Raw genomic sequence first — 26,220 nt, forward strand, 5'->3', positions numbered from 1 at the left:
TCAATACTTGATTTTTAGTCATTTCAACTTTCACCATATTTTTGTATATATTTATTGAAGAAAACATTTTTCACTTTTTTACAAAAACACAAACCAAAAAAAGTACAGAATTAATATATTGTTATATTACAGTAACATCAACAATAAACTACCTACAATTATTTAAACAAAATTAGCACAAAATCAAATTAATAGTTTTGTAGATAGTAATTTAGTGTAATTTAAATTATGTTGTACTATATTACATTACTCCACTCCACTCGTTGCACCTCCATCGAGGCTCCTGCCTATGAGAGCAACAGTGATTATATCTGTGTTAACCTGATCCCCACCCCGCCCCCCAAACAAACCCCAGATTCCTGGATCGCCATATACGACCTTCGTGACTATATAAGGCCCTCATCAATACCGCTGACAGATCCATGTCTATAATATCTAGAAAGGGCTGCCATGTCCTGTAAAATTGCGCTCTCCCAATGTCCACCATACTTGTCAGGTAATCCTGAGGGACGTGCTCCATCACAAGTCTACGCCACCCTGCAAGACCTAGAGGCTTGTCTGCGAGGCCTCCATATCAAACCATATTGACTTCAAGTCATTATGCACCCATTCGCCTACACATGACAACAGGATGCATAGCTGGTATCTCGTCAAATCTGGGAGGTTCCCCCCACCCCCCCCCCCACCCAATATCCTGTGCAAGTAGCAATTAGGTAAATTTAATTAAAGGGCACCAATAAGCACCAAATAAATGATCCAAGCCATCCTACAAACCTCTGCAGCACCTGTTTAAGTAATAACAACAGGACCATCCTCCTAGAATAAAACAACTAAGGAAGAACACTCATTTTAATCAAGGCTATACAGCCTAACTATGATATGGGTAGTCCCTTCCATTACTGCAAGTCCTGCTTTATTCTCTCAAACAGCTGCACAAACTTAGCTCCATACAGTTGCCAGAAGCAAGGGATAATAAAAATTCCCAGATACAGAAAACATTTCTGTGACCATCTAAAAGGAAACTCCATTCCTATCTCCAGTTTCGGTACCTCCACCAATGCCCCAGCATAGGCATGACTTCTGTATTTGTGAGATTTATCTTGTATCTCAAATAGCTACCTAATTAATTTTTTGTATTAGTGGGAGTATGGACTTTTTGGGTTTGCCAAAAACAAAAGGACATTGTCCGCATAGAGTGATTTTGTATTCCCTAACTCCCACCTTCGGTGCCATTATTTCAGGGTCTTTTCGGATAGCCTCTGCCAGTGGTTCAAATACCAAGGTAAACAGTAGCGGCGATAGTGGACATCCCTGTTGGCTGCACCTCCCCACACCAAAATTGCCCCATTTAACTCCATTTGTGATAACTGCTACCTTGGGGTCTTTACATAACACTGCTATCCACCTGCAAAAGCCATCTCCCAGACCAAAACGACCATTACACCTGATCGAAAGCCTTTTCTGCATCCAGAGAGACCACCAAGCCTGGAATCATTCTCAGTTCCACAGTTGCACCATATTCAAAACCTGCCTGATATTATTGGAGGAGCTGTGGCTGTTGATAAAACTAGCCTGTTCGTCTTTATAATAACAGGCAGCGCCTTTGATAGAACTTTAAAATCCACATTCAACAGTGAGATGAGTCTATATGATGTACAGTCCTCGGGGTCTTCCCCTTTCATTAAGATAAGGGAGATATTAGCCTCCCAAAGAGGATGCGGAAGACAGTCCTGGCTATATGAATTAGTAACCAGCAGTGGTTCAGTTAACGTGTATGAACTCCTTGTAAATTTCGCTCGGGAATCCATCTGGACCGGGTGCCTTACCACCTTGGAGTTACCTTACTGCCTGCTGCATCTCCTGTACTGTCAGAGGTGCTTTTAAAAGGGAGGCCTGATTGGCATTTATACTGGGGAGGTCCAAGTTTTCAAAGAAGTATTCCATTCTCGCACCTCCATCCCATCAGGTCTCTGACCAATAAAACTCTGCAAGGAACTCTCAGAATCTGGCATTGATCTTACTCAATTCATGAGTGACATTACCAGTTCTCTCCCTGGTAGACACAATGAACTATGGAGCACTTTTCTTCTTAAGCAGGTATCTACCTGGCTTTTCCCCAAATTCAAACATCTTTTGCAAAGGAGACCTGACTGTTCATCTCTTGTGTGAGCACCAAGTCCAGAAAGCCCACAGAGCTGTGACCCATTGCAATTTGACTACAGATGGTCTGGTATAATATGGCAATTCGTCTACCTTCAGCCAGGCTTCGAGTATCCGCTGCTGCTCTCCTCTCTGCCTCCTTGTTGCAGAATATGAAATAAGAATGCTTTGGTGGTTTCCCAACCCACTGATGGATTGCTGGCCGTACTCCCATTGATGTCCCAACAACCCCTGAGCTCCCTTGTGAAATATTGTACAAAGTTGTCATCCTTCAACAGAAACAGATCCATGTGCCAGTGCTGCATGCCTACTCCACTACCTTTGGTCTTAACATACAAATATACTGCCGCATGGTCCAAAATACTTATGCTCCCAATTCTGTAGGTGAACACCAAGTCCAAATAAATTGACAGAACAAAGAGCTCCTCGTACAAGACCACTAAGTGCCTAGACTGCCGACGTGTACTTGACAGCCCACTTGGCATCCTGTCAACCTCAGGGTCCATGAGACAAGTAAAGCCCCCTTCTAAAATCGTACGGCACAGTCCAAGAGCCATTAATTTAGAGAATGCATCAACTATAAATTTGAGAGTTTGCAAGGGAACAGTAATTGTTCAGGATGCCATGCTCTTCTCAGTGTATCAGCACCTTGAGAATGATGAACCATCCATGCTCAACCTTGATTTGATCTGTCACCTGAATTGGGAAGTTCTTTCATACCAGTATGGCCATTCCTCTGCTTTTGGAATTAGAGGGAAAAAAAACCCTATTGTATTCCCCCTGCTATAACTTCAGATGTTATCTATCAGTCAAATGTGTCTCTTGCACATCGTCAAGCCTTTCTTTCCAAAGATTTGATAGCACTTTTTCCTTTTAATCGGGGAATGGCTCCCCTTTATATTCCAGATGCACCATCCAAACAGATCCGAACAGATCACTAGCCATGATCACACACTACAGCCTGCAGTCCCCATTCAGTGTGCTACGAGTGGAGAAAAAAAAACTTTTATCAAATCTAAAGACTATTCCTACCAACTTCCACCATATTTAATATCAAAACATAGAAATAAGGCTCAAATACTGAAGACAGTCCACATTTATTTAGAAGCTAAAACAAATTGCTGGAAAAACAACTCAGCAGGTCTGGCAGCATCTGTGGAGAGAAATCCTTTGAATAACATTTCAAGTTGAGTGACCCTTCCCAAGTTTATTTGGAATGGGGTCTGTAATTTACATTGCAGCATATCCCAATAGGTATGACCAGTGAATTGTCAGGATTGAACTTTAAGTTTGAAATTTAGCTAATCAACAACTTCATGTGGCTCTTATAGATCTGGTCCCTTTGCTCAAATTTAGAGATGAACCTGACCATCATACTGAGTGTTGGCACAAAGTGACGACAAAGGTACTTGGAAATATTTTAACAACTGTCTGGGGGCGGCATAGTGGTTAGCACTGCTGCCTCAAAGCCAGAGACCCGGGTTCAATTCCCACCTCAAGTCAACTGTCTGTGTGGAGTTTGCACATTCTCCCCGTGTTTGCATGGGTTTTCTCCCACAGACCAAAAATGTGCAGGTTAGTGAATTAGCCACACTAAATTGCCCATAGTATTAGGTGAAGGGGTAAACATAGGGCAACCCACCCAGACCTATTCCCCTTCGGAAGGTCGGTGTGGACTTGTTGGGCCGAAGGGCCTGTTTCCACACTAAGTAATCAAATCATCTAAATCTACGTCTATGTTGCAACAAAAATGCAAAGATGGTAAACTACATCTATTAAGAGCAGGCAATGTAATGGAGCATCAATGTCCAACTTGTAAGCAAGCTTAATTAGAAATTCAACACTTTTCTTCAGTAACTGTTCTAAAAAAAATGGGGATCATTGCAGAATGTTGTTCAGAAATTATTGTAATAGTACAAATGTAAGTGATTGAAGTTTACATTTTAACAGTCATATCCGACTCAGGAATGTTTATTGGTATTGAGGAAGGACCTGAAAGACCTGCCAAATGTCAGTTCCTGGGTCCAAGCAGTGTTGGAATACGAGAGTTGTTCAATGCCAGGAAGTAGAGCTGTCACAAGGTTCAGAGTGTCTCGGGAAATACTTTTCAACCAACAAAATCTAGTCATTGCATAGCAAGATCCCACAAACAAAAATCCAACAATTTTGACAGACAAAGAATAGGCAGTTGACTTTTTCAGCTCTTCCGATCCACATACTGCAATGACCATTGCATCCTTTAAGGGGGCCGCTGAGGCTTCAATTTAACCTCTCATTAAAAAGGTATCCAAAATCACAAGGCACTGAAGTCTCAGCCTAGGTTTGGTACTGGAATCTATCATTGCACAGTGTCATCCTTGGCTCAGAGTTAAATGGTGTAAAGTCACACATCAATTCATAAAAAAAAAGGTATATTAAAGCATCATTTATTTGCAACATACAAATAAGCATACATCAATTCCAGAACATTATGATTCCTTCTGTAGCATAGCAACAATCTGTGGAAACTTTAGGCGTGTGGCAATATCCAGAGGTGTTTCACCATTCTAAAAAAAAAATACAGTAAGCAATAGTCCATTATATGCTTTACAATTTAATTTCAAAACTAGAGAACCTGTAAATGCTTGTTAGTTTAATTCAAGTAGTTATTTTATAATGTTTTGTAAACTAATGGGCACACAGTGAAGGGAATGCAGGTCATTAGCCATTGCAAAAGATATTGTGATTTCACTCCATTGGAGTTGATATGAAAGTATAACCTGTTTTCTAAACTGCACTGGCCGAGCACCAACCTTTTGTAAAGTTAGTGCAATGTGCCCCTTTAATCACCTACCTAACAAGTGAAGTCTAGAGAGAATAAAATTGAATTTTGAAGCAGCCATTGGAATCATCTTCATTCCACCCGATGGCTGATGTTAAATTTCTGTGCAAAACAATCTTGGTTCTAACGTAGAATGGTAGGATCTTAAAAATGTTACATTCACATTTTCTTCCCTTCAAACATAATTGATATTGAAGTGAATTTAAAGCACACACGGGAAAATGTCTCATGTTCAGACATTGCTCAATCTCTACTTAAATTACTAATGGACTGTAGCAATTCAACACCACCTTCAAGGGCAATGGAGGCCACGCAATAAACACTGGCCAGCCAGCGATACTCGTGACTCTTGAGTGAATAAAAAAAAAATCTAAGGTTAATATAACCTCTTAGTAACTGGCACAATAAATAAAATTGATCTCAGACAATAACTTACAATGCAGAAATATTTCATAGAAACCTTTCCAGTTCAAAGGCCATAATTTAAAAGACCTGTGAGTATCATTTAGAGTCCAATTTGATATTGAGGAGTAAGTTTCAACGCATCCAGCTTATTAGATGTCCCCCCCCAAGAGATTAGACCATCACAGCAAGTTGTTGAACAGCAGCAGCTTTTCCCAATGCAAGGGTTACTTTTTTAAAACAAAATCAAATCTGGTTATGCATTATATATTATTGTACAATATCTTAAGGGTCAATTAGTATTGTTTGAGGTATATCAAATTCTTGTGCCCACTACAGAAGTTTAAGCACTGAGACGCATGTATTCAGCATTAATTTCATCTGTACCAAACTGTTTAAAAGTATTAATTAGACAATCACATCTTTATACCTACAGCAAGATCGCTTGCTTTATACCATTACAAAAATCAAGGTAGAGTGTGATGAGGCTGCCATAGAAAAAATCTTAAATTATCCTTTTCTGTCATGAGTGGAAACAGGATTTGGGTCACTGTCCCCGTTATTCTTCTTGGGAGCCATTTCTCAGGTCAGTTGTTGGACTGAAACTGGTGGTGAAGGGAATATCAGGTTTAAGGGACTTACCAGGCAGAGGTCAGGAGTAAACCATTTATCTCAGATTGTTCTTCCTTCTAAGTAGATCGTAGCTGATTTGTACCTCCACTCCAAATATTCCACTTTTGCTCAATCTCTAAACAACCTTTCTTAACAAAACTTCTTGATATAAAAAGGAGGGGCATTTTATACGGAGATTTAGTAATTTAAAAAAATGATGATCTGGGAGTAGACTTCTAAACAAACATACGCAACTGTAGCTATCCTTCAATGAAATCAGATTGTGCACGATTAAATTGACACTGTTAAGATTGTTGTGGTTCTCTTCGCCGAGCTGGGAGTTTTTGTTGCTAAGATGTCACCTAGAAAGAGGACGAAACGTTTGCAACAAGAACTCCCAGGTCGGCAAACAGAACCACAACAATGAGCACCTGAGCTACAAATCTTCTCACAAACTTTGAGCTGTTAAGATTATTATTTTCAAATGTCTTTGCAAATTTGTCTAAGATTTAGAATTTTATACATTATATTGTTGAGAAAAGCTGTAACTGCAGTAAAGTCTACACTTGCAGTGCCCTATTAACTGGAATCTAATATTTTCTCCCCAGTCTGGCATCACGGATTCTGTATGAAATGCTGATGTAATTAGTCAGAAGTGTTATAAAGAAACCAGCTGAAGGTTGAAATATTTTTGTCTTCATGGTGGAGAGGCTATAAGCCTCTATAAATTGGATAATGTATCAAGGCATGTTTTTGTCTGATTGGAGTTCATGGTAATAGCAGCAATGCATCACTGACATTTGAGATTTATTATTTGCATCATCCTATTCTAGTGTGCCAGTTAATGTAATGTAGATCTTATTATATTAAACTAAAAATAAATTATAAAAGATCTGACAAAGGCCTAGCTGTTTAAAAGTCCAATATGATAATTTTACACTATCAACAAAACCTTTAATATCGAATATAATCACCTGTCATTGAGTAATTTTACAAGCAACTTAATATGGAACAACATTGTTCACAGAAAACAGCAATTCTTTTTCAATAGATATCAATCAGATCACACAAGTTTGGTAATCCTAAACGGAGGTGTCTACAAGTACCAGGAGCAACCTTTCAGTCTAAGCACAAGTAGGGTGGTTAAGAATCTGTATAGAATGTTTGCCTTCATTGCTCGGACCTTTGAGTATAGGAGTTGGGGCATTATGTTGAGGTAACGGACATTGGTGAGGCCTCTTCTGAAGTAGTGTGTGTAGTTCTACTCACCCCATTACAGGAAGGATATTCTTAAGCTGGAGAGAGTTCAGAAGCGATTTGCCAGGAATGGAAGGGTTAAGTTATCAGGAGAGGCTGGGACTTCTTCACTGGAGTGTAGGAGGTCAAGTGGTGACCTAACAGAGGTTTATAAAAATAATGAAGGGCACAGATAAGGTGAATGGCAGGTGTCTTTTCCCTAGAGTATGAGATTTCAAAACTAGGGGACATATTTTTAAGCTGAGAGGAGAAACATTTAGAAAGACATGAGGGCAATTTTTTTTTTTTAAAACACTGATACATATTGGCATGAACTTCCAGAGGAAGTGGTAGATGTGGGTACAGTTTCAAAGTTTAAACAACATTTAGATCAGAGCTTAAAAATGGGTTGCTGGAAAAGTGCAGCAGGTCAGGCAGCATCAAAGGAACAGGAGAATCGACGTTTTGGGCATAATCCCTTCTTCAGCATCTGTAGTCCTCACTTTCTCCTAACATTTAGATCAGTACATGGATAAGAAAGGTTTGGAGGGATATGGGCTGAGCACAAGCAGGTGAGACTAGTTTGGTTTGGGACTATGGTCAATATGGACTGTTTGAACCAAAGGGTCTGTTTATGAGCTGTATGACTCTTAAGTACATTAATCATGGGTATCTGAACAATAAGTGACCACAGTGAGACAGAGAGATAGCATGCTGAACATTCAAGGAACAGTTCAAGGAAGGTTCACTAGACACACTCGAAACATAGCAGCTGTTGAGAGCATATTTGAGCTGTATTCATTGGAGTTTAAGGAAAAATAAGTGATCTCTTGTTGAAACAAAAGGATTCTGCAGGGCTGAACAGGCTGACGCTGAGAAAAACGTTTCCTCGTGTGGAGAAAAGCTAGAACCAGGTGGCTTTATCTTAAACCAAGAAGCCCATTTCTTAAAAAAAAAGATCAAATTTATTTTCTCAGAGGGTAATTAGTTTTTGAAATACTCTTCCACATTCAGCAGTGGAGCCTGGGTCATTGACTGTATTAAAGGCTGAGACTTTTTTTTTTGATTGAGAAAGGACCTGATTAGGTAAAGGGGTTAGGTAGAAAAATGGGAGTTAAAGCCACAACTAGATCATGGCAGAGGGACACAATGACTGCAAAATTGTTAGCTCATATTTCTTATGCACAATTACAAATAACGCAAACCTTAGGATGAAAGAATTTCCATCCCAAAGTTTTGTAAGAAGCTGGTGCAAACATCTGCAAAGTTCTCTAAATTCAGAAACGTTATAATGTAAAGTTGTAAATAGCACTTTAAGAAAGCAGAGGGTGATAAAGCTTAGAAGCAAGCACTACCAGGTCTAACATTTATTTATAGGGATAAATCCAAGCATATCGGGAGTGAACATCAGGGACAGCCAGCATCATTTTGTAAAGGATAGGTTATAGTTGATGAACATGATTGAACATTTTGGTGAGGTAGCTGAACTAATTGATAAGGCAATTGTCTCTTGATGTTCTTTATATGACAGTCCAAAAGACATTTTATTACAAAAAAAAAGGGAAATGCAGACCCTGGAAATTAGAAACAAAAACAAAAACAAGAGAATTAAGGAGAGGTCACTGGACCTGAAACATTAACTCTGCTTTCTCTCCACAAATGATGCCAGACCTGCTGGGTTTTGCCAGACATTTAATAAAGTTCCTTAAAACTGTTAGTTACATTTGAAGTTCTTGGAATTGAAGACTAATCAAAGATGTGGTAAAGGAAAAATGGAAAAACATATATTCTTAATTAAAAGAATGTGAGAAGGTGTTAACTCAAAAGGAATCCATGTTGTGGTCTCAACTGTTGGCTCTCTGTCCCATCATCTACCTTTGCCAATTACACAAAGGTAGGGTTCACTGTACATGGAATATAGACATCATGTAAAACAACAAAAAAAGATAATCAATTTAAGTGAATGGGCAAAATTGTGATAAAAGGATATTTTGTACTCTGGACCAAAACAAAAATGGAGTGCTTTCTAAATAGTGAAAAAAAAACAGTAGTAGGCATCTAAAGACTTCTGCAGCTCAAATATTTCAGTAATTTCTCAAAGTATAACAAAATGAAGGGCTAATGGAATGCTGGGCTTTATATATTATAGATGCCTCATACACAAGGGGTTAGAAGTTGTACTTTAACAATGCAAAGCCCTAATTCAACCATACTTCGAATGAATAAATTGGCCATGGAGGAAGTGAGATTTGGATATCCTGAATGATATTTAGATTCTGAATTTAAATGATTAGGAAAGATTACACAAATTCTTGTATTCTCTGGAATTTAAGGACAAGGAGTAACTTGACTGAAGTTTGCTATTGGGGGAACTAAATGGTTAGATAGAGGGAAATTGCTTCTGCTGTAAGGAAATCTTTAAAATGAGGACAGTTCTGAAAAGAGGTCTCCACAGATATTGCCAGATCTGCCGAGTATTTCCGTCATGTTTTTCATTTCAGATTTGCAGTGTTTAGCTTTTGCTTATCTTAATCACCATAGGTTTGAAGGCTATCTTCATCATTATACTCTAACACAAATGTCCAAAACAAACTTGATAATATTGTATTCCAGAAAAAATAGAAGGATTCTCTGCTCAGAGGTGTCCTTCAGAGAAGTTATAATGTAGTACAGGAATGACTTTTCTGATCCAAAATGTACAGTGGGAAATACTACATTGTAATTAACCATGAAAATCTTTACCTTATTAGCAATAGATGTATCTGCATTTGCTCGAGCAAGAATAGATACAATCCTTTTACTCTTCATTTGACAGGCATAATGAAGCGCTGAATTACCTTTCTGTAACAAGATTTAAACTCAGTTATACATGTACACTAGTCCATAGCAGCTAAGTCAGACCAAAGCACTGCCAATTCTCAGCAGAATGACAACGGAAGCAGAGCCATGTTTAGCCGAAAAATCACGCCATTGTATCTTTGGGTGAAGCACAGTGAATCACTGGGTGAGAAAATAAAAGACAAGAAATGAAAGGCAAGAATTTTTTGGAAAAAAAAAGTAGCAGATGTGAGAAGCTTGAATAACTAAAGCTTTTTTTTTCTTGTTAAAGGTCAATAAAATTTTTGCTGTCTTGTTTGGCACCCGTTGTATTTTATATATTTGCTTTGAACTGAGGAACTTGAAACAATGTACAAACATCTACTTCCACTTGAGGGCACTATTCAGTTTAAAATGGTTTATAGAAATGTTATATCAGGTCCCTAATGAGATTCAACAAACAGTTGGTGTATGTTAGATCAGGGACAAACGTTTGGGTGAGCTGCAAGTTTATGGAAAGTGAGTACACAACAGGGGTCAGAATGAAATCAGAGTCTAAAAGGTATTAAAAGAAATAAATGATGACTTCAGCACTTAAGGTCGTCTCAGAAACCAGAAACAAGGGCTGGAAGGAGTTGATTTTAGTAAAGGAACAGAAGATTTACAATCAATCAATCAAATCAGGGCAATTGTCTAATTTTGCCAAGGAAGCTGTAGACTTCTTGGGGACTAATTCCTGTCACATAAAAAGGCACCTTCTGACAAACACCAAAATGTCATTGTTAAGCATCAATTTAAGCTTTCTAGCAGTCAACTCATTAATAAGGCATGTTTTACAAGAAGAAAACAATTGCAGAGTTCTAGAGAAACACCAACAGAATGGGGCTAATTAGATGGTTATTTCCAGGGGCTAGCACAACACAATGGACTGAATGATTACTTGCAACAGGATTCTTAAAAAAACATATTGTTGAGACTTAACTGGTGTATTTTCCATGCAAAAATTAAACACTTGTAATCATCCACTGAACCTTACATTATCAGTTGCATTTATATCCACTTTAGCATTCAACAACATCTTGATCAATGCTTCATTCCGACTCTTCTTTGATTCCTACGGAACAAGTTTACAAGGCTTATAAAGATGAACTACATGAAAAATTAATACACATCTTGACCTGTTCACACTCAAATCAATTGCAAGAAAGAACTAATACTGATCACACCTTACAGCCCCTTATTGCATACAAAATACTTAAAGGTTATCTGCTGCATTTATTTGCATATTTTGCACAGTGAGCAACAAGATGGACTCCATCAGGTTCAGTTGCAAGATGAATACTCGGGTAGGACACCAGAATTCCTGCCCTTCTATGAAAAGTTGCACAAGATTTTTTGCATCTACTCAAGCCACCAGAACAGAGACTGAAGAGCATGTTTGACATGTAACAACCACGAGACTGGATCGTTCCCTCACTGCTCTGCTGTAGTTTACATAATTTTCCAAAGTCAGACAACATTGTAAATGGTCAGAATCAGCTGCAGTGTGCATCTTTCCAATACATATTTCTGGTGTGGCAGCTTCCCAGCCTACTGAAGGTCAGAAATCCTTAGATATTACAGGAGTAGAGCCTGAATATTCTGACTGCAAGCCAAGAGTATAATGTAACCCAAACTGTGCAACCTCTTCAAGAAGAGTGAAGCAACACACTGTTCTTGTAGACAATATGTGGTTAAGTTCAATATTAACTTGACTCATCATATTTAATTACTTGAAATACCAAAAGGCAAATTACACAGCAGAGATAATTGCTAAAATAAACTCATTCGAAAATCTTCCTGTTCTTTGAGGTTTGTATTTTTTCCTGTGCCTGAGGCCTTGTGGGTGAACTAAAGTCATGTCTCAGTTTTCAAAAGGGAAAATAAATTAGAGTTTTTTCTGGGAAAGTCAATCTTAATTGGAATTACTACTGCAAAGAGATCTGTAATTCTATCAAGCAAATGTATGGAGACCCAGAGATCCCATCTTATCTAAGTTTCACTGTTTGAGAGAGATTCTGCTGCAAAAGTCAACAGCATTTCACTACTGAGGTTTGATAGCATCTGTGCATATATTTCTTTTCAAACAAATAGTTCCTAATTACTAATCACCAGAACAAATATTGCATCAACCATGGGTGTATCCTCTAATAGCATCCATTGAAATAGGAGATGAGCATTGATAGGTAAAAAGATTTGCTTTATTATTCCACGGTGATTTGATAGTGAATGTGCGCAAAAGGAATTGCTGCAATTTTTTTTTCCCCTAACTATTAGGTCCAAGCTTAGTTGTCAGAGTACTGGAGAAATTCCAGGGAGTCTTACTGGACTCCAAACACCAACAGATATTATCAGACCTGAGTTTATCCAGCAATTTCTGTTTCTATTCCAGATTTCCATCATCTGTAGTTTGTGCCTTCAGTAATGTAGTCTTAACATTCAATATCTCCAGGTCACCTGAATTCATGGGAGATCCAATCATAGATAGCTAATGGGATATTTGGGGCTTTGGATTGTTGAGAGATGTGTCTTTAAGGCGAGGACTGCATGTACTCAAAAGCTGGACAGTTTTGCTTCTTTGCTCTGTAGCCGTTCCTGCACACCTTTGCATCAATGACTCAATCCCACATGGATGGGGTTAAGCTAACACTGACACTTATTCTGGTTATAATGATCCCAGCAAAGAGGCTGAGGCTAAATTTCTGCCCACAGGGCAGCACCTGTAAACACAGCTGAGCTGAGGCAAATACTGTACTCCAAGCCAAAGACTTTCCGATGGAAAGGATATAGTTATTGAAGTCAAGATACATCTGCATCAAGGCCTTTCATTATCAGTGGCTGAGATGCTGCTCGGTTCAAGGTAAAGTTTCAATAACTAAGCTGGTAATATTTCTTATAAACCTCCATTCTATTCAATATCTATGACCACTAACACTGTTTCTCGGAGCTTAGAGCCCAGTTAGTTACCACCATTCCCCTCTCACTGAGTGTGAATTAGAATTGACATCTCTAGTTCCCATCAGCCATCGAAATGTGATTATACATCATCCAAAAGATTTCTCAGTTCCTAGTGTTATATGTTCAGATCACCTGGTGCAACGTTAGAAAGTGGCTCACAGTTCATGAGGATCACCATCATCTGAAGATTAATCAATATCCTATGAAAGGTCAACAACCTTACCACACCACGCTCTCTCCTAAGTTCCCCAACAAATATCGTGGAAATCACAACCTATGTTGACCTGATGTATAGGCCATGTCTTTTTCTTGGTCTTAAAAATCATGTATTTGTCCATACTCCAGGTATAAAAGTCAACTCTCTTTTCAGCCATGACTGGCTATATTCACATTATTAGACAACCTCAATTTTCTACACCACCAATGCATATTTCCCACATCTTCTAGTTGACTGTAAGGGATCATGCAAGTGGTAAGGGCAATGTTGTGAAGATTCACAGAAGCTTAAAGACACACGCTTACAGAGCGGACCACACATAATAAATGACAGAAAGCTGAATCCACATCCAGTCCATCAGTTCAGGGTTATAATGGCTGTATCAGCCAGCACCAAATTTTTAAAAGAAGGCTTCAAATTCAACTATATGCTGACATCTTTGGTATTCTGCAAAAAAAAAATGTCCTGCTTGGAAAATGGATAGCACATAACAGCAGTAAAGCATGGTGTCACTGGAGGTTATGTTAGCTTTTGTATCCCTGTTAATTCAGTTAAACCAGTAATAACTTTTAAATTAACAATACTATATTTGCAGTCAGAAAGCTCTCACACTTACCATTATAATGTAGCCCAAAAGCAGGACAGGCATCAAGATAATGATCAGCAAATAATCCAGAAAGGAGAACTTCCTCTTGACAGCATAATGTAAACATGTTCGTTCCTTCTTCAAAAGTAAGGAAATAAAAATTATTTATTTAAAAATACTGATAACCTGGAATGCAAGTATCCCCATTTCTAGTTTAATATTTTATCAACTATTTAACCTTTCCTTACATCAGGCGTGGGCTCATTAAATCCAGTGTAACAACAGCAAATGTGAATGAGGTCAGATAAAGGTTGTTACATGAGCAGTATCAATGCTCAAGGTAGGCTGACTATGTCTCTACAAAGTAAACAGGACTTGTGAAGGGGAGGGTGAATCAAAGCATATAGAGTGCAAGGAACGGGAGGATGCAGTCTGGAAAAGGACAGAACAAAGAGGGAGAGTTGAAAGCACAGTCATGTTAGACATTCCTTAGAAGTTAATTGATCAGCATTCCTACATGGATAGGAGACCCATGTGATTGATAGATCATCAGATATAGGATAGGACTTTTAAATAAGAAAGTTCCTTTTAAAATCAGGACGCAAATGACAAGGTGTAAGGATTTGGACACATGTTTCCACAGAACAAGGAATGTGGCTTCTTTAAGAGGTTTCAAAGATCGAACCAATCTGAGCACAGATTAGCCACCTGACTTCAGCACATAGAAACTGCAGCTGGCAAGCTGCAAGGGTAGGGCACCAATGATTTGCAAATTTAATTTCACACTTGTTTATGGGGGCATTATACAATTTCAAGTTTGTCAGATTAGGGTGGCTTTGGACTACCTTTATAATCGAGAGCAAAATGTCAGAATGAATATATTTATGTGTTGTGTTCTGAAATCTGCCTAACAAGTTTGGATGGCTCCTCCATTAAAGGATAAATGGGGTGGGGTGGGGTGTGGGAGGGGTCAGGATCATCTTATTGGGATGACATTGTGAGACATTCAGACCTTTACGCGACACTAAGAGTATGTGTTGACTATGGGTAGACCATTAGTCTTCAAGTATCAAAAGGAATGTCAGATTTTATAAACAATTTCATTCTAATCTGTCTAAGTCCGAGAGAGAATGGAGTTAGACATTCCTTAGAAGTTAATTGATCAGCATTCCTACATGGATAGGAGACCCATGTGATTGATAGACCATCAGATATAGGAGCAGAATAAGGCCATTCTGTGCACTAACTCTGCTGCACCATTCGATCATGGCTGATCGATTTCTCAACCCCATTCTCCTGCCTTCTCCCCAATCACCTTACTAAGCAATGATCTATCACACTCTGAAATACACTCAAAGAGCTGGCCTCCACATTTCTCTGCAACAATGAGTTCCACAGATCAACCACCCTTTGGTTTGAAGAAATTGCTCCTCATCTCAGTTTAAAAAGGATCAATTCACGCTAAGGTTGTGCCCTTGAGTCCTAGTCTCTCTTACTAGTAGAAAGATCTGCTCCATATCCACTCCATTCAGGCCTCTCAATATTCTGTAAGTTTCAATGAGATTCTCCCTTCACCCTTTTAAAATCCATTGAGTCCACACCCAGAGTTCTCCAACGCTCTTGATACGAAAAGCCCTTCATCTCTGGGATCATTCTTGTAAACCTCCTCTGGACCCACTCCAACACCAACACATCCTTCCTTAGATACAGGGCCCAAAACTGCACTCTACATTCCAAATGCAATCTGATTAGAGCTTTATCCATCCTCAGCTAACGGTCCGCATCCACAAACACCAACTAGCCACGAAACGACACGACCAGCTATCCTTCGTAGCCAAACACACAGAGGACAAGCAACATGAGTTTGACTGAGACAACACTACTATTATAGGACAAGCCAAACAGAGAACAGCCAGGAAATTCCTAGAGGCATGGCATTCATCCACAGATTCGACCAATAAGCACATCGACCTGGACCCAATATACTGGCCACTGCAGCACTACCGCAGTTAGGCGGTAGTGTGGGGGAAAAAAAAAAGAAAAAAGAAAAAACAGAGAAAAAAAAAGAAAAAAAAATATATACTGGCCACTGCAACGGACAGCTGGGACTGACAACCGGAAGCAGTGGATTCAAACCACTATAAATGCCGGAGGAAACATCACAGAAGCACTTCACAGGAGGCCACCTAGACAGGGGACGAAATGTCTGCAATCCAAATTCCCAGCTTGGCGAACAGAACCACAACATGATCCTTCTATTCCTTGAAATAGAAACATTATTGGAATCCATGTTTGTGGGAATAATACCGGGGTTAATGCTAGCCATTCTAATTGAGAAACCAGGAATAAAAGGTGAAACCAAGAAACAGAGGCAGAATGGGTTAAATGCTCTTAGCAATTGCAATAAACCAGCAAACAAGGGAGGAAAAAAAAAGCTCACCTTGTTTTTGATATTGACATTGGCTGCTTTTCTTAAAAGATACTGCACCATTTCAACACGGCCAGCTCGACATGCAGCGATGAGGGGAGTATCTCCACAACAGTCATCTTGTGTATTCACATCTCTGTTTTCCTGCAGCAGCTTCCTCAGCTCTTCAAAGTTGTTTTCATAAGCAGCTTGGCAAATTGGCTGAGGGAAGGAAAATCTGAATCTTAATGTAATTGATTCTTCCAGGCCTGTTCACCACCTAGCATTAACAAATTGGTCATTTCTTCCAACCCATTTCAAGAATGGATGCCAATTCATCCTGAAATTATAACTTTAAATGCTGTCGTCAGAGAAACATAGAAAATGGAAGTAAGAGCAGTCATTCAATATGATCATGGGTGAACCTCTACCTCAATACTCCTACTCTCTCCCTGTACCCTGTTACACCTATCGTGTGCAGAAATCTGTTTCTTTCTTTCTTAAATACATTCAGTGCCTGGACGACTACAACCTTAAGTGGCAGAGAATTCCACAGGGCTACCAATCTCAATGGAGATTTTTCCTCAATTCAGGCCTATTCTGCATCCTTAAACAGCGAGCTGTTATTCTGTACACCACACCACCCACCCACCCACCCCACGAGGGGCAACATCCCTGAATCCAGTCCGCCCAGCCCTGGCAGAGTAGCATACATTTATGAATTCTTCTGAACTCTGGTAAATACAGGTCCAGTGGATCAACTTCTCATACACTGAACCTGCTATTCTAAGACTGAGGCTGGGGACCCCTCACTGCACTCCTTCTACAGCAAGTATATCTTTTTTCCAGAAGAGGAGACCAAAACCAGACATCATACTCTTATGGCTGGTCTCACCAAGGCCCTGACCAGCAGCAATAACACATGCTTGCACCTGTATCCAAATCCTCTTGCAATGAAAGTGAACATACCTTGGTCTTCCTCAACTGCTTACTTTCAATGATCCGTGTATAAGGACACCCAAGTCCCTTTGTACAATAATAATTCCCAATGTAAATAATACTCTGCCATTCTGTTTTTCTGACTAAAACATTCCATGTTTACCCAAATTTTATTGCCTCTAAAGGAGGTTCTTTATGACATCACTGGACTAGTAACTTCATAGGACCAATCTATTGGCTCAAGGGACAGAGCCAAATCCATTTGAATTTAAATTTGAATTCAAATTCAAATCAATAAATTAGGAATGTAAAGTTCATTTCAGTAATAGTGACCATAATGTTATCAATAAGAACCAAAAGGACTGCAAAAATTGTAAATTAGACTCCACGGACTGAGGAAGGGTCACCCAATCTGACATATTAACTCTGCTTTCTCTCCACGGTTGCCACCAGACCTGCTGAGCTTTTCCAGCAAATATTATTGTTTTTGTTTATAACATTATCAACAATAGGAAAGGAAATCTGCCAGCCTTATCCCATCTTACAAATGATTCCAGACTCTCAGTCTGGAGGCTGACTTTTAACTGCTCTCTGAAGTGGTCTTGTAAATCGCTCAGTTCAAAGGCAATTAGGGATAGATAGTAAATGCTGGCTTTGCCAGTGACACTCACATTGCATGAAAGATTAAAAGGTCAGGGGACTAAAAAGCCCTCGGTGGAAGAGGCGGCCATTGTTTGAGGCAGATTTTAAACTTTCAACCTTAGGAAAACAAAGTTTCAATAAAACCTTGGAGGGTGCTAGAGCAGAAGATCTCATTGATCGGAGGAAAGTTTTCTGGGAGGATCACTGCAGGTACAGAAGCCGACATTCCTACCTCTGACCATCTCTCCATAGCTGGGGGTTGCTGCCTCACTAATGGCTGAACGCTGGTGATCCCAGTTAATAGGCACTACCTGGAGAACCCTCTCTGGCAGTGGTACAGAGTCAGGGAGCTACCCAAGACTTGGGCTCCCCATTATTTAACTGCTCTTCCTCATCTCTGCTCCTGTCATGGGAGAGGGTGCAATAGCATTAAGACCAACACTTCTATTTGACAAAATTTCATCAACTTCAAACGATAATGTCTATTTCTGCACATATGCTGCCTGACTGGATGGGTGTTTTCTACATCGATTGTTCTTTGACTATGAATTTTAAATATCCACAAAATTGTACACTTATTTCACCCTCCAAAGTGGGTGGGAAGTGGGGGTGGGGGCACAAATTTCTCTTTAAAAATCTCAATGGCTAGTTGAAAATCAATTTGGAAACTAAACCAGTTCTCATCCTGTGAGGGTTGGCCTCTTCTGCAAGGGGAACCCCATCTTCATCCCTTTAGTGCTTTGCACATGCTCACTTTAAGACATCAACGTTTTTTTGGTGTAAAAGCAGAAGTACTTTCAAATATCCCGTCACTGGAACAAAAGCCAAAAGGAAGAGGTTTCAACATACTTTTCAATTGTGACATCATGTTCCCACTTTAACTGTAATTCCCCACTTCATTCAGAAACCTCGTTGACCATCAAGCCGAATCATTGGGGCTTACTTAATAGTTCTCTTTCAGATCACTTACAGCTTAGATTTTGTTGTTATGATAAGGAATTTATCTTGTGCTTGAAGTCAATTCTATTACCCTGCACATTGAGATACCAGTCTGTAATATCTCATACTGGGGGTTCTGCACATATATGTCCCCGAGATTGCTTAATGCTTATCTCTATGTAAAAGTTCTTTAAATCCCAATGTACTGTAACGTTCCTTTATTTATGCTCCATTCAGGGGTATATTCTCAAATCCGGCCTTGTAACGTAGTGTCCAATATCTCTCTCCATATGATCGCTCAAGAGTGCTGCCTACTCTTTTGCTGATGTCCAAGTAACATTATCAGTCCGTCACTAATTAGTGATTTCTATCACTAATTTTCCCCACAGTGGAGTCTCAGGGAAAGGCCCAAATTCTGGGACCTGGAGCTGCATTTTATGGGAAACTGCTTGTTATGATGAAAGTCCTATTAAGGATGGCATCCTCTCCACTACCCTGTCCCCGGGTATACAGCTCGGGGCTACTGGTCAACCAGAGGTCAAGCAGCTCTGCAACTGCAACAGCACCACCAGGAACAGTGGCCACAGGTGGGACTGCACCTCAAAAATGTCACCATACAAGGACATCACACTCCTGACAGATCAGTGGGATAGGGAGACACTGGGAATGGTCAGACTTCATAGGCACTCCATATGCCACCCTCACCACTGACATCCATCAGCAGTGAGCATCCTCTGCAAGATGCATTGCAGTAACGCACCAAGGCTCCTTAGACAGTGCCTTTCAAACCCAAATGGTAGCAAAAGCAATGGGAACAGCACCAAGGCCCCCTCCAAGTCATTCACCATGCTGACTTGGAAGTATATGACTGGGGTGAAAATCCTGGAACTCCATGCTGATCAGCATTATGGGTGCCCCTATAACAAGGACTGGAGCAAACAAGGTGACAGCACCGCACCACTTTCTCCAGAGCAAATAAGGATGGAGCAATAAACATTGGCCTAGCCAGTGACACCCACAGCTCAAAACCAATATAAATATCAGTTTTGACTTGCTAAAAGCTGTTTCGGAAACCTGACTGAGGGATTCAAACATGAATTTCTGGTAAGATTTGGGGACAGATTCAAGAGAGAAAATAAGGAGGTTGGACACAGTGGTAATTGCAAAGCTGGTGGAATCCAAGCTTGTTCAACAAATTAATATTTCTTATTAAAAATGCATCTATTATTAAGTTGCAACACCCTTGAGAGATCTTTGAGAATAAGTATGTCTTTGTACCTTTTTAACGATGACTGGTTTGATATATAATTCTTGCCTCAGAAAAATGTACTTTGGATTTCAGCCTCATTGTGGACCCAAGCACAGAATACTGAACTTGGCACTGACAGAATGTAGCATTGTCAGAGATTCCCTCTCTTGGATGAGACATTAAATTGTTGTAGATAGAAATTGTTGCTTTGTGGCATTCAATGGAAAGCTGCCATCTTGACCAACGTTCTTCTCCACACTCACCATGTCGGATAATCTTTCATTCATTTTCCATGTACAAATTAGCTACTGTGTTTACATACAATGTTGCACCACATCAGCTGTAAAAGTGTTTTGTAACTTAAGGACGTGAGGGGCTATAAGGGTTACAGTCCATTAGAGAAAGACGGGAAGAAGTACAGAAGACTATAATAGTCTGCGAAGAAATGGTAGGTTCGTGAAAAGAGTCCTTTGCACTCCTTCTCACAAATGGAAAGGTAATACAAGGGAACCTAAAAATAAGATCATTAAAGAAACTGTTCTCAACACAGGAAAAGGGTTTTAATATTAAGAATGGCTGACAAAATCCATCTTCACATGTGCTGTTGTACATCTGCCATTACAGCATTAGTGAAATGCAAAGCTCTTGATGCACTTTTTCAAATTGATATACCAGACCGAGCAACTTCACTCAAGAGTGATCCTTTTAGCAAATCTGAGGCCAAGTAGGTTCTACACACACATTGGTCCTCCTTTTCTATGCAAGGCTTTTATTCAGCTCCATCCATTTCCACTGAGTTATTCATCCAATTTGCCAAGGCTGAAGCCACAATGACAGGCTCCCACTTCTTAGAAGTGCTCTGCTCCCCTATTTCAACACTTGGGAGATGCCAGTGTTGGACTGGGGTGTACAAAGTTAAAAACTACACAACACCAGGTTATAGTCCAACAAGTTTAATTGGAAGCACACTAGCTTTTGGAGCGACGCTCCTTCATCAGGTGACAAGCTAGGGTGCTTCCAATTAAACTTGTTGGACTATAACCTGGTGTTGTGTGATTTTTAAACTTATTTCAACACTGATTAGGTCATGGAAGTATTTTTTTTTTAATGCTGCAGCTCAGGATCATGAATTAATTCATGTAAGTGCAGTGCTCCATCAGCCTTGGTCTTGGGCTCAAACATTAAAAGAAATGGTAATGGAGAAAACGACAGAATGCAAGCTAACAAATCTCCAAACAACAATGGCTTTCACACAGGGTAGTAAGAGAAATAAAATGCCCTCAAATCAACATTTCTCAAAACTTGGGCTTTATATTACTGGATGCTGGTTTTGATATACAGATTTGGAAATTGTCGAGGAAATACATGGTCCCGAAAGCACAAAATCATTCCAAGGTATAAGGAGGCATTCTGAATTTTCTTACTTTATGCAAACTGATAGTATTTTATATGCAAAAGTGAGGACTGCAGATGAGGTACTGGAAAAGCACCAGCAGGTCAGGCAGCATCCGAGGAGCAGGAAAATCAAAGTTTCAGGCAAAAGCCCTTCATCAGGAATGATTGTATTTTATGTCTACTTTTTAACAACTTAAAATTTCTACCAATGAATAGTCATGTAGCTAGCTAAACATGACAAGCTTGTTATGTGTACTTAACTCAGTCTGGATATGTGGGTGTTTTATTTGAACAATCCTGTCAGATATTTAAAAAAGCTAACTAAATTAATTGACAAATGCTGCTATCTCCTCAAAACAACCCACTTTTATTTTGATCTTATCTTTTATAAAAGGCTGGCTGACTGACTGTGCATTATGTAGTAATATTCTTGCAGCCAATTAGTGACCTCTTTTGGAACGTAATCACTGGAGTAATGGTAATAAGTATGGGAGCCAGTTTTCTGTGCACTAGATAACCGATTGGTCAATCTGTCTTGATGAATTAATATTTTTCAGGACACCAAAATAACTGATCATCTCAAATCACTGATCTTATTGTAGCATCAAATTTACAATCCTGCTGACCTGTGTTATTACTTTTCAGGAATGTTTCACAAGAAACCATCCACATCTATCTTAAGAATATTCATGGACTGTGCTTCTATTACCTTTTCCCACCAGAGTTTTGCAAAAAGTATGATCTTCAAAAGAAAAAAAAAATTGCCCCATTTCTGGTTTTGGAGGTGACCCTTTATTTTTATAATGTGACCCCATTACTTGATTCTTGTACGATAAGCCTGTCCAATTTTTCTTCATAAAAGCATTAGACCATTCCAGATATTAGTCTTATAAAATCTTCTCTGAACAGCTTCCAGTGCATCTACATTCCACCAAAAATAAGGTGACCAATACTGTACACAATACTCCAGATGATCTCATCAGTACTCTCTACAAATTAATCATAACCTCTATCTTTTTGCATTAAATTCCCTTATAATAAATAACATTTTATTAACTATCATAATTACTTGCTGTACCTACACACCAATCTCTTGTGCTTCATGGATTGGGCAGCCAGATACCTCTGCACTTGAGAAGTCTGCAATCTCTCACCATTTAGGTAATGTATGTTTTTCATTCTTCCTTCCAAAATGGACATATTCACACTTTTGCCTCATCTTTACCAACTTACTTAACCTACCCATATCTTTTTGTGGCCTACCTTTATCTACTTCACAATTTACTCATGTTCCTGTCTTTGCATCATCAGGAAATTTTGCAACCATTCCTTTTGTTCCTTTGTCCAAATCACTTATATAATTTGTAAACTGTTGAGATCACAGCACTGAACTTTGTGACACACCACTCATTACATTGTGCCAACCTGAAAATAAGATCAATTATGCCAACTCTGCTTATGTGCCAGCTAATCTTCTATCCATGCCAGTATGTAAGTCCTAAACAATGAAATTTTCATAATAAATGAGTTTTTTTTTGCTCACGGGACAAGGGCATCATTGGCTCAGCCAGCATTTATTGCCCATTCTGGATTCCTCTACAAGTTATTAATTCTTATCTTATGCATTATTCTCAATAATATACTTTAATATGGCAGCTGCTTGGAATACCACTTGCTTCCACGCATCTAATTAATATTGAAAGCATGACTCATTTTGTTTTGAGAATGAAATAGCGGCCTATGCATTGTCTGGACTGTGAACACTTTGTGGGTTAGGAACACTTTGCATTGAATGCTCAGAAGAATAGATTAGATGTCAGTGTGTATAGCTGTGTGGACCTTTGTAAATGAGCTGATTTGTGATATTTTCCTGCTCTGATTAAATCACCACCATCAGAATGACAATTATATTATGTTAGCCATTCTTGGGGAACAATTGGTAAAGTCAAACACCCACATTTAGCAAATCTGTCATCAGTTGAGACCAGGAAATTGGCCCCATGGAAATTTGATCATTTGACTCCAGTCCACTATTATACATGAACTTGTTCCAAAAGCTTTTTTTGTTCATTTTAGTTTCATGAATTTGATATATTCTACCTTCGACGTAATTTTGTATAGTGACATTATCGTAAGTTGTTAATGGCAGCTGGCATATAGTAATTTTGGATGTGTGCAAAACCTCTTCTACTCTGACTAAATGGGGACAAAGAAAAGTCTCAAATATCCTCAGCCAAACACACTGCACTAATCGCTATCTTCACAACATTTTTGAGTCATTTACAATGAAGAATATTTTAGACTGCTTTTATTCCGTTATGATGTGAAGGTGCCAGTGTTGGGACTGGGGTGGACAAAGTTAAAAATCTCACGTCAACAGGTTATAGTCCAACAGGTTTATTTGCAAACACTAGCTTTCAGAGTGCTGCTCCTTCATCAGGTAGCTGTGGAGCAGGGTCATAAGACATTTGTAACAAAAGATTACAATGCCATGTAACTGAAATAATATATTGGACAAACCTGGATTGCTGTTAAGTTTTCCATCTTTTAGACTGAATTGCAAGTTTCGATTCATTAATATTATAAATCCCAGAACTTCTTTTAAGTCACATTCTTGAGATAATTTAAAAGGTTTTATAAAAGGTGACAGCTCAGACAGTGCATTATAGGCGTGAGGTTAGAGTCGGTCTGTAACCCAATCTTGAGTCAAACTGGTTCTATTTCCAAAATATTACCAAGGATTGACTGCCTGCAGATTGTGCGCTTTTTGAGCAAAATAGAATATATCTGCAAATGTAATTCTGCAAATGCAAAATGTGTGTGTGCATGAGTGTGAGTGTAGGTTTGCGTGTGTGATGAAGGGCTTATGCCCGAAACGTCGAGCTTCCTATTCCTTGGATGCTGCCTAACCTGCTGTGCTTTAACCAGCAACACATTTTCAGTTGCGTGTGTGCATGTTTGGTAAAGTGAGTATGACACAGTATGTTGGAGATGCCACTTACCCCATTTTGTTTTCTGGCAGGCCGTTTGGCTCCACAAGTGGGTGCATGATTTGGCAATTCAATTTGAGAGCTGCAGCAAAACAGGGAGCTGTGTTCAGATGGACTTTGAATACTTCATACATGCAGACACACCTTGTTTTGCAACTCGTTTTTTTTCCTCCGGTCCAGGAGTTATCAGCAGCAACAACCCGCTGGGCTAGAGCCAGGCCCATATTAGCTCTTCCCATTCGCCATTCAGCAGCCCAAGATTTTGAATAAGCCCATTCTGAAATCCAGCACAGTCGAGAAAACTTTCTAAAATGACCGATTGTAACAAAGTCTCAGATTTTTAAAAAAGTAGGTAAATGCCTTTTGTCTTGCATCGATTCGACCTCTCCACCTCATTTACAGTAGTCAAAGTGTTACCAGAGATAAACCTTAAAACTGTCTCCACAGACAAACTTGGAAACTTTCTGGTAAGAGCAATGCGACAAGGGAAGAGGAATTATAACGTGAACTCACCGTTCAGATCATGTAGAAATTCCACCCAAGTCCTGATCTATCCCACACTGAACAGCTCAGAAGCCTCCTGTCTTTGAGCACTGGGTAATGTACTGTACTCACCTCTGAGTAAAAGACTCCCATTTATGCCCTGGACGCTCCGAGAGCCAGCCAGCGGCGACCAGGCGGAACTGGAACTTCACCTCTCAGACTGCGCCTGCTACAGTGTACTCTGAATAGGAACCATAAACCCAGGGAGGGAGGGGGAACACTCCCTCAGGCTTCCACAAGCTTAATCCTAAACCCGTTTCAAAGAAAGGGTCTCGGATGTTTTAACAGAAAAAAAACCGGTTGTATGAATGTTGAAGGTGACCACAAGCTGGGAGTGTCAGCTATTCACAGCACATTCCATTGGACAAAATTCTGCTGAAGCTTCTGGAATGTGAGGGAACAAGTCAGTGCAGGTGAAAGCTGAGAGTTGTAGTTTTTGTTCAGTATTGGACTAGCTTGCTTTGAAGGAGAACCAGTCATTTTCTGTTTTATTCCGAGAACATTTACCAGCTTTGCAAAATTCTCTTTCTCTTTTCTCTGTTCAACCTCTCAATTACCAATATTAATATCCCTTTCCCCCCCCCCCCAGTTCACTAATTCAGTTTAAAACGCGTCGTTGCTGATTTGCAATTAACCGTGTACACAGAATTCATTCCACCTTGTATCTTGACCTTGTTTAAACGAGGAAACCTTTTTTTAAACACAACCTTGTGATCTGCACTGTCCAGAAAGATAATGGCAAATAGATTCAACAGTAATGTTCAAAATGCGAGCTGACCAATTATGAACAGAAGTCGACCATACTTTAAGTCTCAGTGGATAATGTTAAAGCCCGGGACTTTGAGGGAAAACAGTTTAAAATGTGCGCGTACACTTGAAATGGCTGTGAAGTCATGCGACCTGAAAGTAGCCAAATTCAATATAATAGTAAGAATGTAACATGGCTGAACCTGTCGACCACATCCTGAAAAGGCTAAATGATAGTAATGATGTTAAAACCCATCACCTGGGCTGTATATGATTCACAGTGAGACATTCAAACATATCTGGGCTCAAGACGTCACAACAGGCACTGCAAGAACAAATACCATCCTGCAAGCAGAGGACTAAACCATTCCCTCAACTGCCTCTATTTCAAAGTGTAACAGGCAACTCTGCTAACTGACTGTCAGAACTCCTAAAAGTAGAACGGCCTTAGCAGCCAACACTTATCTGTCAAACCACCCCATTCTTGGAAGAAGCCATGGCAGCAGATATTTTTTATATCA

The 26,220-nt window shown here is 39.5% G+C and overlaps 1 protein-coding gene across 2 annotated transcripts; it reads right to left on the bottom strand.

The window, feature by feature from the left end:
* Positions 1–4,570: 4,570 nt before the first annotated feature.
* On the bottom strand, positions 4,571–25,306 carry ankrd22 (ankyrin repeat domain 22). 2 transcript variants are annotated; one of them, XM_060841888.1, is made up of 6 exons: positions 25,025–25,306; positions 16,289–16,477; positions 13,879–13,983; positions 11,085–11,162; positions 9,974–10,072; positions 4,571–4,706 (listed from the first exon to the last, which is right to left on the bottom strand). In XM_060841888.1, the coding sequence occupies exons 1-6, from the start codon at positions 25,043–25,045 to the stop codon at positions 4,629–4,631; spliced, it is 570 nt and encodes a 189-aa protein (XP_060697871.1). In that variant the 5' UTR covers positions 25,046–25,306; the 3' UTR covers positions 4,571–4,628. The 2 variants fall into 2 exon arrangements, with proteins under 2 accessions (XP_060697871.1, XP_060697869.1); XM_060841886.1 differs by having other exon boundaries at positions 13,879–13,986; positions 25,025–25,300.
* Between the last annotated feature and the right edge of the window lie 914 nt (positions 25,307–26,220).

This window comes from Hemiscyllium ocellatum, chromosome 22 (genome assembly GCF_020745735.1).
Source record: "Hemiscyllium ocellatum isolate sHemOce1 chromosome 22, sHemOce1.pat.X.cur, whole genome shotgun sequence".
NCBI classification, from domain to species: domain Eukaryota; kingdom Metazoa; phylum Chordata; class Chondrichthyes; order Orectolobiformes; family Hemiscylliidae; genus Hemiscyllium; species Hemiscyllium ocellatum.

Excerpts from the sequence above, each read along its gene's own strand:
- ankrd22 (XM_060841886.1), bottom strand. The coding sequence starts at position 25,045 with ATGGGAGTCTTTTACTCAGAG. Across the intron at positions 13,987-16,288 it reads ATGTCAATATCAAAAACAAG|AAGGAACGAACATGTTTACA; the intron begins GTGAGCTTTTTT and ends TTACTTTTGAAG. Across the intron at positions 11,163-13,878 it reads TTTTGGGCTACATTATAATG|GAATCAAAGAAGAGTCGGAA; the intron begins GTAAGTGTGAGA and ends CTTGTTCCGTAG.